The sequence below is a fragment of the Myotis daubentonii genome, chromosome 4 (assembly GCF_963259705.1).
Source record: "Myotis daubentonii chromosome 4, mMyoDau2.1, whole genome shotgun sequence".
NCBI lineage: Eukaryota > Metazoa > Chordata > Mammalia > Chiroptera > Vespertilionidae > Myotis > Myotis daubentonii.
The window spans coordinates 51,524,067-51,540,745 of record NC_081843.1 but is presented as its reverse complement, the minus strand read 5'-3'; the positions used below and the strand labels follow the sequence as shown (position 1 = coordinate 51,540,745).

The 16,679-nt window shown below is 36.3% G+C and overlaps 1 protein-coding gene across 1 annotated transcript in view; it reads right to left on the bottom strand.

The window, feature by feature from the left end:
• TMEM232 (transmembrane protein 232) overlaps window positions 1-16,679 on the bottom strand; it is a 161,233-nt gene that overhangs the window by 104,653 nt on the left and 39,901 nt on the right. The window contains exons 8-10 of the mRNA XM_059693928.1: window positions 10,719-10,873; window positions 3,134-3,257; window positions 1,517-1,766 (exon numbers count right to left, since the gene is read on the bottom strand). Of these exons, the coding sequence (XP_059549911.1) occupies window positions 1,517-1,766; window positions 3,134-3,257; window positions 10,719-10,873 (529 nt within the window). The remainder of the gene's footprint in view (window positions 1-1,516; window positions 1,767-3,133; window positions 3,258-10,718; window positions 10,874-16,679) is intronic.

Sequence of the window (16,679 nt, the reverse complement as noted above, 5' to 3'; positions counted from 1 at the left end):
AGCGTCGGCCTGCAGACTGAAGGGTCCCAGGTTCGATTCCGGTCAAGGGCATGTACCTGGGTTGCGGGCACATCCCCAGTGGGAGATGTGCAGGAGGACGCAGCTGGCCGATGTTTCTCTCTCATCGATGTTTCTAACTCTCTATCTCTCTCCCTTCCTCTCTGTAAAAAATCAATAAAATATATTTAAAAAAAAAATTATAGCTAATTTTCAATTAAAATAGCAAAATGAAAGTATGGATTTTTAACTAGAAAAAATAAGGCTTGAACTAAATATGAATAAAGAAATAATGAGTATTTAATAACTGAGGAATTATGAAACTCTGAAATAAAAAAGTAGTTTTTGAACAATATGATAAGTAAAAATGCTGTGGATTTTAATCAATTTATAAACTTATTTATAGGCTCCCAAATTCTTTACATTAAAACGAATGATTAATAAAAATATATCCAAACCACTTTCCTAAATATACTTTAAATTATATTTTATGGAGGAACAATATTTTATAAGCCTACAATATTTGAATCATTGAACTGAATATGGTTTGCTTTTAGACTCCACAAGACCAGTGATGAGCCCATAAAATATATTCTGAGAACTGTTCTCAAAACTCAAAAAAATTTTAAAATGCCATTGATTTTAAAAGTGAGCAGTTCACCTGTTGATTATGAGTAATATTTGGTGGAAGAATCTATTACATCCAATTGACTGACAGTTAACAAAGAAAAAAAAACCTTCTAAAAACAGATGGGATGTGTTACAGCTGTCATAAAAGGTAGAGTGCATTCTAACATGCACAGCTAGACATTTGCCTAGAAGCATGCCTGCTATGAAACTCCTCAACCAGGGACCAAGCTGTAGCATAAGGCACTCTTCTGTTCTGCTTTGAGTGACCCTGTGGCAGCTATCAAAGATGTCACTTTAAATATACTGAGAGAAAATGTGTCTCTTTGCAGCTAAGCAGACAGAAACAAAGCTCAACCAAAATAAAATTCTTAATAAATCTTGAAAATTTATTAAGAAACGGTGATGTTTGAAAACCAATATTATGATTCTTTTTGTTGTAGCTATATTTTGGTGTTTGAACTCCTTGGAAGTCTTTAATTTCCAGTCTAGATGTTTACATTTCACATATACGGTGATTATAAAATATGAATATTTCTATTTATATAAATGAATATAAATAAATACATACAACCTTTATAATTTTGACAAATCTAATTTGACACCACAAATTCAAATGTGAAAAAGAAAAAAACAAACTTATGCACATTTCATAAGTTTGCCCAGATCAACTTTTGTTTTCAAGGAATATAATTTGAATCATAAATCAATTGACTCTATATTTCAGTTGTTTTTAAATTATTGATCAAAAATTTCCATTTTATAAAATATTTCTAAATTTATAGAAAGCCCTACTGAATTTAAAATTATTTCCAACTTTAAAATGCTAACATTTTGTGAAAGGAAGACATTTTTAAATATTTCTTATCAAATCCAAAAATAATTTACTTACAATTATCTGACATTTTTGAAGAGAAATAGTCCAAAAGGCCTAAAAAACTTGTTTCCCTCAGTTCTGGCTGTTCTTCTGATTTGTCCAATGGTAAAATATATTTTTTTGAACTTTTACAGTCACAGAAACCAATAAAAGCAGTTTTTCTCAAATTAGAGATGGCTGCATACAAACAAATTTCTGTAAGAATTGTTATATAGATGGAGACAATAATCCAGGCCCAGGAAAAATCAACAGAGCCATTTTCTTTCTAAAATAAGGAAATAGCTATTAGATAATCCAAACATATTCTGTTATAACAAGAACAATATACTGTATTTATAAGAAATATCTTCAAATTTTATAGAGTTGTTAAAAGAATATAATCTAATATTTCTAAATGTACTTATTAAGAGGCAGATTTTACATAGAATGCATAAAATCTAATTCAATGAATATAAAATACATGCAGCTAACTAGTATATGCAGAACAACTTTTCAACTTCATTAGTAATCAATGGAATATAAATTAATCCAATGAGATACTATTGTCCATATATTTTAAAAGAATATTTTTATGTAAAGCTCAATTCTAAATTTTAGTCCTGAATAGACAAGATTCTCTGGAGTGTGTGCCTATCAAATCTTAAGATAATTTAAGATACATTAATCTGACCTTGCTCAGAAAGGAAATTAAGTGAGTCATATCAGGAAAAAAACAAAACAAAACCATGGCACTTTTACACATTTTTCATAGGAAAGAAGAAACATCTTTTCTGGAAAGAAATTTCAACATCTACCCTAAGAATATAAAAGTGTAATTTATTAAGCTATTCTAAAGAAATAGTCATAAATGAAAATAAAGATTTTATATATGAGAATCTGTTTAACATCATTTGTAATTAATTGTGATTAATTGTAAACAAACTCAATGCTTAACAATAAATGATTAAATGATCACATCTCCACTAAAATGTAAATTTTAATAAAACCTAACAACAATAAAAATGTTTTAGAGTCCTAGCTGGTTTTGCTCAGTGGATAGAGGATCGGCCTGCGGACCAAAGGGTCCCAGGTTTGATTCATGTCAAGTGCACGTACCTTGGTTGCAGGCTCCTCCCTGGTCAGGGCTCACAGGAGGCAACCAATCAATGTGTTCCTCTCACATTGATGTTTCTCTCTGTCTTTCCCTCTCTCTTCCACTCTCCCTAAAAATCAATGGAAGATATCCTAAGGTGAGGATTAACTACAACAAAAAATGTTTTAGATATATTTTAAATATTTTTAAAGGGGAAACTAAATCATATATAACCATATGATTTCAAGTTTGTTAATAAAATTTAAAGTCCCTCTCATGTATGTGTGTGTGTGTGTGTCAAGACATATCTATTTCTATAGCTCTATTTCTATTTATCATATATATCATATATATCATGTATCTATATATATATATCTATATCTATCAATCCATACTGGGATATATGGTAAATAAGAATTTAGTTCTATATTAATTAAAATTATTATTTCAAAGTTATGCTCATTATAAGCCATAATATGGTATACAATTTAAACAGTACCAAATTTTTTTTGTTTCTATTTGTGTTTTTTGCACACCAAAATTAATAAATATACTGTTACCTGATTCTGAACAGACATAATGGTTAAAAGAAAATCTCTCATTATGTCCATTAAAGTTTTCAAGCAGGCCATGTTTAATTTGGCAGCCTCCCCAAGGACCAACAAAGCCAGTGCAGAATCCATCCTAAAAATGTTATTAACAAAACACAGACTTTAATGTACAATAAAGTTTTTAATGAAAAAAAAAAGTATTTGGCCAGAAGAGAGGAATACCTTGGATTGCAAGATACATTACTTTCAATAAAGACTAGTATTGCTTCACAAATATAATATTCATCTACCAATAAATTATAATTATAAAAAAACAAATATTGTTTCATACTGTTTATGATAAAAATCTGCAGGAAAGAGTCACATTTTAGCCAACCTAGAAATGAATAGTACTTAAGAACTTAGGAATTGAAAATACTGTTAAATAGCTGACAATGAATAGAAAAACTAGATACATTATAATAAATCAACATAATTTTATATGATCCAAAAATAAATTTAATACATAAATCATAAATACATAAATCATTCTATAAGGAGAAGATAGACATTTTAAATAATGATTTAACCATAATTTTATCAGAAACTCAGGTTTAGCCTGGCTGGCATGGCTCAGTGGTTGAGCATCGACCTATGAACCAGGAAGTCACAGTTTGATCCCCAGTCAGTGCATATGCCGGGGTTGGGGGCTCGATCCCCAGGAGGCAGCCAATCAATGATTCTCTCTCATCATTGATGTTGCTATTTCATTCTCCCTTTCTTTCCCCTCTGAAGTCAATAAGAAGTATATTTTTTAAAAAAGAAAGAGAAACTCAAATTTAGATTAAGGGGCCAGAAAGGGGAGGACTGATATAAATAAACTAGAGGCCTGGTACACAAAATGTGTGAACTCGGAGGCAGGGGTCCCTCAGCCTGGGCTGTGCCCTCTTGAGGGGTGTATGCCTAAGCCCCTAAGCCATCAATCGGATACCCTTAGCGCTGCTGCAGAAGTGGGCAAGGCTCCCACCACCGCTGCTGTGCTAGCCAGCTTCTGGCTGAGCAGCGCTCCCCCTATGGGAGCACACTGACACTAGGAGACAGCTCCTGCGTTAAGCGTCTACCCCCTGGTGGTCTGTGTGCATCATTGCGACTGGTTCCGCCGTTTGGTCGATTTGCATATTAGGGTTTTATTATATAAGACTAGTGGCCCAGTGCACGAAATTCATGCACGGGGGAGAGGGGGTTCCCTCAGTCCAGCCTACACCCACTCCAATCGGACAACCCTCTCGCAATCTGGGACCGCTGGCTCCTAACCACTCACCTGCCTGCCTGATCTCACCTCCAACTGCCCTCCCCTGCCAGCCTGATCTCACCTCCAACTGCCCTCCCCTGCCATCCTGATTGCCCCTAACTGCCTCTGCCTTGGCCCCCACCACCATGACTTTGTCCAGAAGGAATTTGGACATCTGGAAGATGGCTGGTCGACCCAGTCTAATTAGCATATTACCCTTTTAATAGTATAGATAGATTATATAGGATAGGATTGCTTAAATGGGGGGGGAAAGCCTTTTCAGCAGGAGGAGATGCTCTTGGCAGACAAAAATACATAACCCCTATATCTGGATTGATAGCCAGCCATATGCACTATACTGCCAAACTGGTCATTAAGAAATTGAACCGCTTTCTTACACCTTACACCAAACAGCTGTTGCCCTTAAAACCCCTCCTCAGCCCACACCTTAGGTTCTGACTTCCTAGCTCACCCAGATTAGGTTCTGATTGGTCGGTTTCTATGCCAGTCAGGGTCAAAAGCTCTGCCTGCTGTGGGCAGCCATTGGATACTGGCACTTCACCCAGATTTGGTTCTGATTGGTCGGCTTCTATGCCAGTCAGCATCTCCAGGCCTATCTCTGGGCCTGATCAAAGAGGCAGGGCTGATCAGCAGCGCGGAGGCCCAGAGAGAAACAGAGGCGTGGATGCTGGCAAAGCCCAGAGAGAAAGAGAGAGGCAACTGCTGATCAACAGCTGCCATGGAGGCTGCGGATCAGACCCTGCCTCTGTCTCTGCAGGCCTCTCTCTGGGTCTGATCCGCAGCCTCCTCAGCAGTCAGTGCTGGGTTGCTGCGCCATGGCAACCCAGCACTGAGTTCAGGTGTTCGGTGGAACCTTAGGTCGTTGTGGATGTTATGGACCCTGGCTCTTTATATCTATAGATTAGTCTCAATCTTCATTGAACATGGAGAAGAGAGCAGTCAGCATTTCATTCTTGACTGTGAACATTTAGGAAAACTAGTTTAAAGACTGTATTTATTTTGCCAGTGCTTGATTTTTGATACCCAGAAGAGATGGATTATATGAAAAGCCAGGCTTTAGCATGTCTGCTAAAAGGATTCTTTCTCCTGCTTACAGAATTTCATTTTTGAAGCTCCAGAGAAGAATGTGGAGAATATAGGCGATGACTTCTGTCTTGTCAGAGAAGGCATAGGTAGGCCACTGATTGTTTTCTGCCATTCAGCTCTACCAGGCACTTCTCTGACTGTGTTGGTAGTAATTAATTACAGCGGCAGGAACTCTTGTTCTTTTGTTAAAATTGTATCAAGTTGTGAGACCCTTTGGGCTGCAACCTCTGTTCCAGGAAAAGTAGTTCTTATTAAATAATTTTAAGTAGGAGAATGGTATAATCACATTTATGTTGCAGCCCTGGCAGCAGAGTCTGACAGATTATGGAGAAGAAAAATTAAGGCAAAGAAATCAATTAATAAGCTACAAGAGTCATGAGACAATAATGGCCCAAACCAAGATTGTGACAGTGGCAGTAGAGAGTAGGGGACAGTTCTGAAATGTAGTGGGTAAGCTGTCTAATTTGGTTAACTTGAGCAGAAGACATGTGTCAGGTACTGAGATGGAAATTCTTTAGGCAGGACTCTATCTGGAAAAAAATTAATTCAGATATGAACTAGCAGGAAATGAAATATTATGGGATGATGAGTGTATCAAAAGTATTTTCATATTACTTATTAAAATACCCCCAAAGCCCTTTGGGGTGACTATTATTTCTATTTAACTGCTAAACAGACTGTTCAGAGGGGTTATGTGACATTCAAAATTAGGCAGCAAAAAACAGGACTAAAACTCAGGTCTTCTGATCTAAGGTGAATTTTTTTCACTGTACTATATATAATGCAGCAAAGCATAATTGATATATTTACCCTAGATAGAGACTAAATGTTTATATTTAGCTCAGAGGATCAAAGGATCAATAAGAAATCCAGGAAATAAATTAGAAAAGTGGACCTACATTGGCATCTCACCTCATGAATAATGAGAAACATTATTAATGAAAACTTTGTTTGAATGCTGTTAGACTATCACATAAACATAATAATCACTGAGGATCATAAAGACAATGTGGATATCAGTTATCTAGCCAGAAGTAAAAGGCTTCTTGCTCATGCAAAGCAGTTGATTCTTTGATCGATTCATGTCGATGCAAACACAAATACTGTACATCTGAAAAACACTCACTATGTCAATATAATTTTAAATTGTCAAGCTTATTTTGGAATACATACATGGGGCGCATTAAATCGGCTATTTTGCTTTTGGAGATATAATTTTATTTTATACTGCTCTACTGAAATGCCATGCTGCACTTCTCAGCAATCTTCATTGGCTAATAATTCAATTATAAACACAATTCATTATTTTCATGTTGGATTAGAAAGCCCTTTGTACTGGCTTGAGCTATCTCACCAGAGCAAATAGGGCAGTTTACAAAAGGCCAAATCACAAGTTGGAGCATTGAGAGGATGAAGCGTTATATGAAGTGTAACCATATTACATGGAAATCTGCTTTACAGCAAGCTGCTTATCTGCAGTTCAGGGCTGCTAAACTTCCAAGGTAAAGGTTGGTGTATGGCAGCTGGGGGGGGGGCTCATGGATTCTCCTTTTCTCTACTTCTTCACCCTGGTTTATAATTTATTGTCTTCAGTGCACTTCCTTTCCTTGTTTCCCGCCTCCCCCCCCCCCCCCCCCCCATAGAGCAGAGGTTGCTCTAATTCTGAGTCCTCCTTTGAGCCATTTCATGGATTCAGGCTTAGCTGAAACCACATGCTTCCATTTCTTTCCGTTTGAGTTGTGTGATCTTTATAAAAGGGGTTAAGAGAAGTCTGGCAGGCACATGCATGAAGGGATACCCACTGAGGGCAGAAATGGGCAGAGGAGAACCACTTACCTGTATGGACACCAGCAATTTTTGCCAATATTAATAACATTTCTTCTAATTGATCAGTTGAATGGTCTCCCTCTGCATTTTAAATCTCTGAACATTTATTCATCACTATGGTACTTACTTTACATAGTATTTTACATATAAAATAAAATTGCTCCTGTTAATACTCACTTAGCCTTGAACTTCAGGTACTAAACCAAAGATATCTTCTGCCACATGTCACAATTCTAAGGCTATCTGGTCCAGAAAATCCTGACAAAGTCTTAATTTACTATCAAGGTCTGATGCCCCAACATTTCTATTTCATTCTAAGCATACTTAGTTCGTTTTCTTCATTATCACATGTTCCCAATCTTAGGAGTATGTGAGACCATGTAAAGGCATTTCTGATTTGATTTTGATAATTATATCACAGTTTGTTTTATCTAGAATAATTACTTTTTTAAAATTGTTTTATTGCTTAAAGTATTACAAAGAGTATTATATATGTCTCCTTTTTTTTTTTTTTCCTCCCCTTAACCTTCCCCTGGCCTCCCTTATCCCCCAGTGTCTTGTGTCCATTGGTTATGCTTATATGCATGCATACAAGTCCTTTGGTTGATCTCTTTACTTTTTAAAAGCAGTTTAGGCTATTATATAAATAACATAAATACTTTGTAAGAATAAAAGTTATTTTTTAATATTTTAATGTTAGTATAACTAACAGAATATTTGACTAAAGGAAAAGTTAGTCAAACTGTTCATTTAAAAAGACATTAATCTCCTAATGTCAGTGGGTTATTTTTGTTTCAAGAGTCATCTGTTTTTTAAGAAAAGATCAAATCATTTTCTTAAAAAAACAGTAAATATATGAAATAGGATCAAAACTGTCAGTGCTTTTTAAAACAAGTATCTTGTCCTTTCTATTATAAACAGTCACTCTGTTTTGCCATCTTTCAATTTACCCTTCTATTTATTCAGCATTGTCTAAATATTGCCATGCCCTCCCTCAATTGATTTCCACAATGCTCTCCCAGAAAAAAGAAGTCAGGTTTCAATGACAAGGTGCCCCAGAGCAGTTCTCTCCTTAATAATGCAGCCAGAATGACAGTGGGATGATGGACTAAGAAGAGTGCCACACTGGGACCCTTAAAATCTGGCTCCAGCCACTAGTAAGCCTAATAAACCTAGTCTCAGTTTCTTCATTTGTAAAGTAAAAAGTTTTGTATAAAATTCAACACACCCAAATCTATAAAATACTAAGTATAAAAAAAAGAACTGCCTTAAAGACAAATCATTAACAAAGTAAATTAGATCAATGTTGATGCAATATAACAAAACTGAAAATTGGTTAAAGGAACAATTCCTTGACTTAACAATTCCTTAATCAGATATTCTTAATCAGCCACTTTTAGTATTTCAGCACTTATTTGAACCTGTTTACGTGGTAATGATTAGAATACTTTGAAAATAAATTTGGCAAAGTCATTCAATGTTTACTTTTTTATGTTAAAATATAACTTGTTTTTAAAACCAAGTTAGAGTCTTCCAAGAGCTAAAGTAGCGCTAGTTGTTTGTCCTTTGAAAATAAATTGTGTTTGATTCCCCTACAATTTGTTTTCTATAATAAGATTGGTCTGAAAGAATCAACCTAATTTGCACCAATAAAACTCTCTAACTTTTCTTACGTTTAGCAGCTCTATATTAACACATATTTATTAATATTATATTCTATATCATTGATATAACATATTGAACCATGTCCAGCATGATCAGTTGATCAGTGGTGAACCTGAGCGGGGGTTGGGGGGGCGTGGTGAAGGATTAAAGAAGACAGACAAGATAAGACAGTTAGGGCCAGGTGGGACACTGTTCTTAGATGGAGAGACAGTGCCACAGCTTCCAAGCTGAGTTTTTATTTTATAGTCAGATCCCAGGAGGCAAAGCAAGGGCGTGGTCAAAATGTTCACAATGTTCTCTTGAGTTTCAAGTCTACTTAATTACATGCACCTGAGAACTCTATCAGCCTACATCACTCAGCCACCTGGGACCACAGGTTCAGACCATAAGGTCAATCTTACCACCATAGCCTTTGGCTATAATTGTGCTGCGAGGGCTTTGCCCTCAAAGCTGGGACCTGTACGTGGCTTTGCCACGAGAGGACCATGCCCTCTTATTAGTCTGAGGCTTGAACCTGTCCAAACGCTGTAGCTGCCCACCACACATATATTCTATTTGCATTTTGATTTTCCTATTTAAAGATGCTAGCCTCACTAGGAAGGGAGATACTAGATAAAAGAAGGTGAAGGGATTAGCCAAAATATATATGCATGACACACAGACACAGACAACAGTGTGGTGATGGCCAGAGGGAAGGAGGGGCAGGGACTGGGTTGAGGTGGGCAAAAAGGGAGAGTGTATGAGGACATCTGTAATAGTGTCAACAATAAAGTTAAAAATAAATGAAATATAAAAGAATCATGATTTTTGTTAACTGCAATACTGAGTAGGTTCTTCTCATCACACTATGAAATGGAATAAGTTCTTTCTGAACTCTCTTCTAAACTAGGCTATTTCTAGGAAATTAGACAAACTCTAAGCCATCCTCCAGAAATCTTTACTTGATCTAGATTCCCCAAAACTTCCAAATGAAACTGAGAAAACAGCTTTGGTTCATACAGGAGGCTCTTAATTCTTATAATTTACATATACAGAGACCATTGGTACAGAGTGGGCTGCCAGAGGCTTGAAAACTGGAAGTAATTTAAAGAAAAAAATATGACAATTGAATTTGAAACTTGCTATGGAATAACAGATTATTATTATTGTTAGCATTGGAAAAGGAATTCTGATCATCCTCAAATAATTGAAAGGGGTATCGCTGATCAATTTCCTCAGAAATACTCCTTTATATTTTTTCTTTCCTTCATTGAACCCATGCCCTGTTTTGTAGTAATTTAAGACTTCTTTTCCCTTCTCAAATTCACATTTGTACAGGAGGAAACTAACACTTATCAGTCAATATTCACTTTTGTTGTACAAGTAAGGCATAACAAAACAATCTTTTTCCCCCAAAATAATAAACTATACTTCATTGTTGTTTAACAAGTTGGAAAATAAAAAATGTTTTAAATATGGGAATTATTAATAATAGATTTCATTAAATAAAGACAAATTGTAATACATGCATGGTTATCTAGCCCCCCTCCAAAAAAATAGGAACAATTTATTAATGAACTGAACTAATGCAAAATATATAAATTGCCCTTGTCTTTGGAACTCAGATTATAAATTTTTTTTCATAGTCAACTAAGGTGTGATTAACATTTAAGTACAAAGGTTATTTAACATTTAAACACGAAGGTTTCTCCATGAGTTATTTTGGATTTATATACTCCCTCTTACCAGCATTTGTTTTGAAGCTGTGTTTTATGAAAGGTGAGATGTTCAAGCATGTTATTCAAATTAGGACTATTTTTCTGAACACAAGTCCAGACAGCAACACAATGCCAGAGCAGATTGTTAACTTCATAGCTTTTCTGATTGTCTTGCAAATGTTCCTGAAATTAAAATACAAAAATATACGGGGAAAGTATTAGTTGACTTGAATAAACATAAAATAAATTTTAAATATGTGAGTGAGAAGGCATATTTTATTACACCTCATACTTCACCAAATGGAGCAATTTTTCAAGTTAACCTGAATGTAATGTCTTAATATTGTTCATATGGGACCCTGGTATTCAAAGACATCAAGTCTATAGTATAACAAAATTAATTAAGGAAAAAACTATTAGACACAATCATGCTTCTTAGACATCCATATGACTCATCTGTCCATGACAAGGACCCAAAGAGGAGGGGACCAGGGAAAGTCTGAACAACGATCAACCAACGAACTAGGTTTTAAAATGTGATTTCTACTTTATGGACCAAAATACATGCCTAGCTGGACACAGTCAATGTCTGCAAAGTGTTTTAAAAGCCTACAAATTCAGAATACAAATAGGCTAGTTTTAGTTTGTTTTTTTCTTAGAGTGCTAACAGTTTTATAGATTGAATTGGTCTATTAAAGTAATTTGTTTAAGGAAACCTGACTTTATTGTTAGGTAATGATAACATAGCATTCTCATTGAATTTCTGTCAACAGTAAAGATTCAAATACACAACCTATGATATGTACTCAAATTGCTAACTTAGCTGATATTTTACTCTCTTATGCTCAAAAGAAATCCTTACAGAGACTCTACTTGTTTCCAAAGGAATTTAGAATTCTCACTTGTCATATAAAAGTCAGGACTACAGTATAATTTAAAGAAAATTTTCTTAAGATAGAAGGCCAGAAGTTCATACATAAATGCTAAGCTAAGACATGTCAAGTTGTAGTAGGCTGTTTAAGTCCCACAAATGTGTAGTGATCAGCTTCATGTCAGTAACTCAGACAGTGGAGAAAAAGGCAGAGAGAGATAAAATCTTTGCACTCTGCTACTTACACTTGGGAACAATCATTCAGAGAAGCAAATGGAAACAAGTCATTGTTTACAATGTAAAAACATTGCACATAAACGCTTTATTTTAAAACAATGTAAGACATCAAACTGAGACATACTGACTAGTAAATGCATTATTTTTTATCCAAGTAACTCAATTTCCTGCTTTGCAGTTTGGCCCACCCAAAAAATGGAACCCATAAAATTAAGTTCTTTTCCCAAATTGTTCTAGATGTCTCAGCCATGGTGCCTGATGGTCTCATGTAGCAAACTTATTCAGGATCAATATGTAAGTAGATATATTTTGAAACTTGTAGTGGGCTTGACTAATTAATTTAAAACACTTTTTTTCCCCATAATGTACACTGCATGGCTACGCAAACTATTCAGTTAGGTCAAAAGATCTTGTTAACAAACCTATGCACCATCACCAGAGAAAAATTCCCCAAAGCCTTTGGGAAAGCAAAGATTAGGATTTTGGACAATGAACAAGATTTAAGTTTTATTTCCAGTTTTATATGATACCATTTTTACTCATCATTGAAAAAGAATGAAAGCAGCCTCTGATATCTGGAACTGATTTGACATCAATATAATTACAAGCTGCTCTGACACTCACAACCAGGTCATTTTGTTTCCTGTTGGATATAAACTTACAGAATATCAACCTCAGACAGCAGTACTCTGAGAACATGATACATGAACAAACAAAGCTACATGATGAAGTTTAGCTAAGCACAGGCAAAAGTCACTGTGCCACCCGCAAAACAGAATTGTCCCTACTTTCTGGCAGCATCAAATCTTTATAGCTCCCCCCAATCACCCAAACAAAGTCCAAATCCTGTAATAGATTCATTCTAACACCCTCTTACTAAAATAGCCTGTGGGTCCTTGGGCATGTGTTCTCTCTCTGCAACAAATAATAAACCCACTTTGCTTAAAATGCATGTGCAGTCCTGCTGGGCTTTGGGTGAAGGGCAATTGGCATAATCAAGAGCAAATGATGAATTTGCTACACCTGTAAATTTTCCAGGTAAGTGAGGCTGATTTATCCTTGTGCATTTTATACATTTTAAGCATTTGCATGGAAATCTTGCTCAAGTTTCTTCCCTGTGTGTTTTCTTTAAACAAAACACACATACATATATTTGCCAAACTTGAACAAATGGGTATAATAATGATGACTATGTGATTTAATGTAATCATCATGTACATCATCAACATAACAAACCAAAGCTATTAGGTGGCGTAGAGTTCTTTGCCTTTACACTGTACATCCAAACCAGTCTTACTCAGGTGTGGTTAGCAGATACGTGCCATCTGCAAACTGTTATACAGAAATAAAGAATACACATTGAGAAACTTTTATAACAAGTTGACAGAGTTAATTTTATATATTTTGCCTAACAGAAAAAAATTATGCTTGCATTTTTATGTTTTTATTTTTGGTAATTCATTATTATTGTAGTTTACAAAACTACCAGTCTACGACAGTTTGGAAACTAACAAAAAATGTTAAGAGGGATCTTTAACCCTAGTTTGAAAAGCACTGAGCACTGCATTAAATGACTTCCAGAGACCTTTTTGCCCCTTCCCTCTCCCTCCTCCTTCCCTCCCTCCCTTCCTTTCTCCTTTTATTTTTTTTTTTTTTACTTTATGACCACTTCCTATAGTTCTTTCATCTCCCCTCTCAATATCCTGTCCAGTTTTGGGCTACATTGCTTAGCAAACTGGCCCCTGTGCAGAGAGGGTGGGAGAGACCTAAGAATGAGGAAGACCACTTCAGATTGGAGGTGGCAGGTTTAATAAGCAAGGCAACTTACCAAGCTTGTCTTGAAGGGCCACCGGAAGAGTAGATCACATCCACCACCAGAATCTTAAAGTTTATGTAGAGGTCTTAACTGGGTTCAGTCATGTATACCACCCAGATGGTCTGAACAACACATTGCTTTGTCAAGGTCACATCCTTGAAAAGGGCTCCCATTGTGGGAACAGTGAGGAGAATATACATTCTAAGGACAGAGGAGGGTTGAGGAGCTCTGACTGCCCAGGGTCGACTGGAGGTCAAGTCCTCTAGATTACCTCCTCCAACAGTGGCTATCAGTGTCAGTTTGTACAATGCCTACTTTAGGATGCCCACCTAAAAAAGTATTGTTAATTTTTTGTTGGCTGAGAATTCAAAGGGCCACATCAGCTTGAATTCTATGCAAATTTGAGTGCACAAGCTCTGAGGGTCTGACCAAGTTCTCTTTTGTAACAGAGACTAGAGGCCCAGTGCACAAATTCATGCACGGGTGGGGTTCCTTGGCCTGGCCGGAAATCTGGGCCCATTGGGACCATCTCGCCCAGTCCTTATTGGGGTCGGCTGGCCATGGGGAGGAACCATGAGAGGTTGGCCGGCCACAGGCAGGAGTTTGGCTGTAGGAGTGTACTGATCACCAGGGGGCAGCTCCTGTGTTGAGCTGGGCTTGAAAGCCTGGGCTCTATTCTGGCTGCTCAGAGACAGCTTTTTTAGTTCCATTCTTGTTTTCAGCCATTTTGGGATGGTTGACATTTCCCTGAAAGAACCTCTCAATACAAATGTGTTGCTTGGATAGTAGGACATGAATCATAGGATTGAAGGTACAGAACGGAACTGATATCTGTGTCCCTAACTCCTCTCCCAGGAAAGCCACAGAATGTATCAGTTACCCAGCCTGCCCTTATCTCGGCCAATGGGAAAGCAAGGGAAACTAGCCCCTGGCCCTCACTCAACCAACTGGAATTGACCAAGTGCCTCCACCCCTCCTCCCCAAGCCCTATAAATTCTTTGTTCTCTTGGGACTCGGGGCTCTCTTGCATCCAGTAATGGAGGCAAAGAGACCAAGCTAGCTTGAATAAAAGACTCTTTGCTTTTGCATCAGACTCGGCTCCCTGGTGGTCTGTCTTTGGGGATTTTGAAATCTGGGCATAACAGGATAATGCTCCTAATTTTAAAGAACCTGTGTCTCAGGCTAACCCAATTCCTAGTAACCATTTCCAATTACAGTAAAGTACAAAATGTCCCAAATTTAGAGAATACCTTCGGCATACCAGGCACTTAAAGCAGTCAGGATAAGATTGCTAATCATATTTTAATGTAAACTCTGCCTGTTTCCTTGCTTTCAGAAAACTATTTGTACTTTAGGACAAGTGAGCAAGGGGGAGAGTGAGAACTCAATCCAGTGGTCTGGCTCTGCAATCCACAGAAATAATTAAAGTGTACTATTTGTCAAAGTCGGTGGAAACACTGTGTCTGTATCAGCTTAAAAGGATATTGAAAGGAGAAATGGGTTCTAGCAGCAGGGAAAAGAAATGTCTTATTCTTAAATAGAACCAACACCCATTTTGTGAGTATCCTAATGTGTATATCGCACAGAATTCTTATTTCCCCATCAATTTTATAGCAACACTTTGGAAAAAAATTAAATAATTACGTTTATACTCCAATGTTTATAAATATATTAAAAATATTTTACAGTGGCCAAAATATGCTCTCATGGACCTTTTAGCATTATTAAAGGATAAGGGCTATAGAAATAAATCCATAAATCCTCTACAAAAGCATAATAACAATAAATACGGGAGAGAGAATGAATACAAGTATATCTTTTATATTCCCCTATTTAATGAATAAATACTCAATAGAACTGCGTTAGGTTAATAATGGAGAAATGACCTGAAACTGAGGCACAATATTAAATGATGCAATCAAGCACTGAATCAGTTAGCTCAACCAGCAGTGTTAGCAGCACTGTGGCTACACTACCTTTTATATTCTTTATATTATAAGGTAATGGGAGGAGAAAAGGGAGAGCAAGAAATCTGATAGGTTAAAATCTGTTTTAATCTCTTCACAGAATTACACCTATAGAGCTGACATAGAGCTTAGAAAAGGTTGGAACTGTGCCCTTAGTTCCAAAAAAATGGAAAAAGGAACAGAAATTTAGGGAATGGTCCCATTCTAAAGAGATACATTCTTTTCTTGTGTTGACATTTTGCCCCTTCCAGTTCAATCCAAGCTGTACAGCAGTCAACTTCCATTTTCTGGTGCACCAAGAGTGACAAGAACTGGCTGATTATCAGAAAAGCAGAATCTACATTGAAGGTTGCCTCCCTCATGACCAGAACACTCATGTCCTAAAGATCTCACAGTATCCTATGTGTTTAAAAGAAAAACACTCAGATCACTACATTAAGTTAAGGACAATTAACTACATAGTTAAGCACATTTAGTCAGTATAATCATGTCCTTAGATGAAAATTATTATATTTCAATAATCATTATTTACACTTGCATAACAATAATTTACAAGACACATGCTTTTTGCAATTTTCACAACAACCCTATAGATTAGTTAGGGCAACTATGATGAGGAGGATGATGATGATGACAACGACAGTGATAGTGATGTCTTTTTGTTTTTAAAAGTCAGTAATAAAAATCAATTTTACTTCATAAGTAACATGTCTCAAAAGTGATGTTTATAATAAGCAACTCAGAGAAGGCTAAGAATGTTGCATACATCATTTTTAAGTAGAGTTGGTATATAATATTATATTAGTCATATTAGTTTCAGGTGTACGATACAGGAACTGGATGTGTTGATAGTACTTGACAATGTGAGGTGACACCTTTTTAAAGATATGCAGATGAGATTTGGAGAGCTGAATGGGCCTCCTCTGGACCACACAGCGAGGTGGGGTGGTTTCTCCTCTTCATAATCAACGCTCTTTCTGTTGCTCAATATCATAGGTTATGTATTTATTGTTAAAACATTTTTAAACTTAAAAACAAAATCCTTTTTATGCATGCAGCAATTTGTGTTCATTAGCAATTACTAGTAAAACAGAAAAG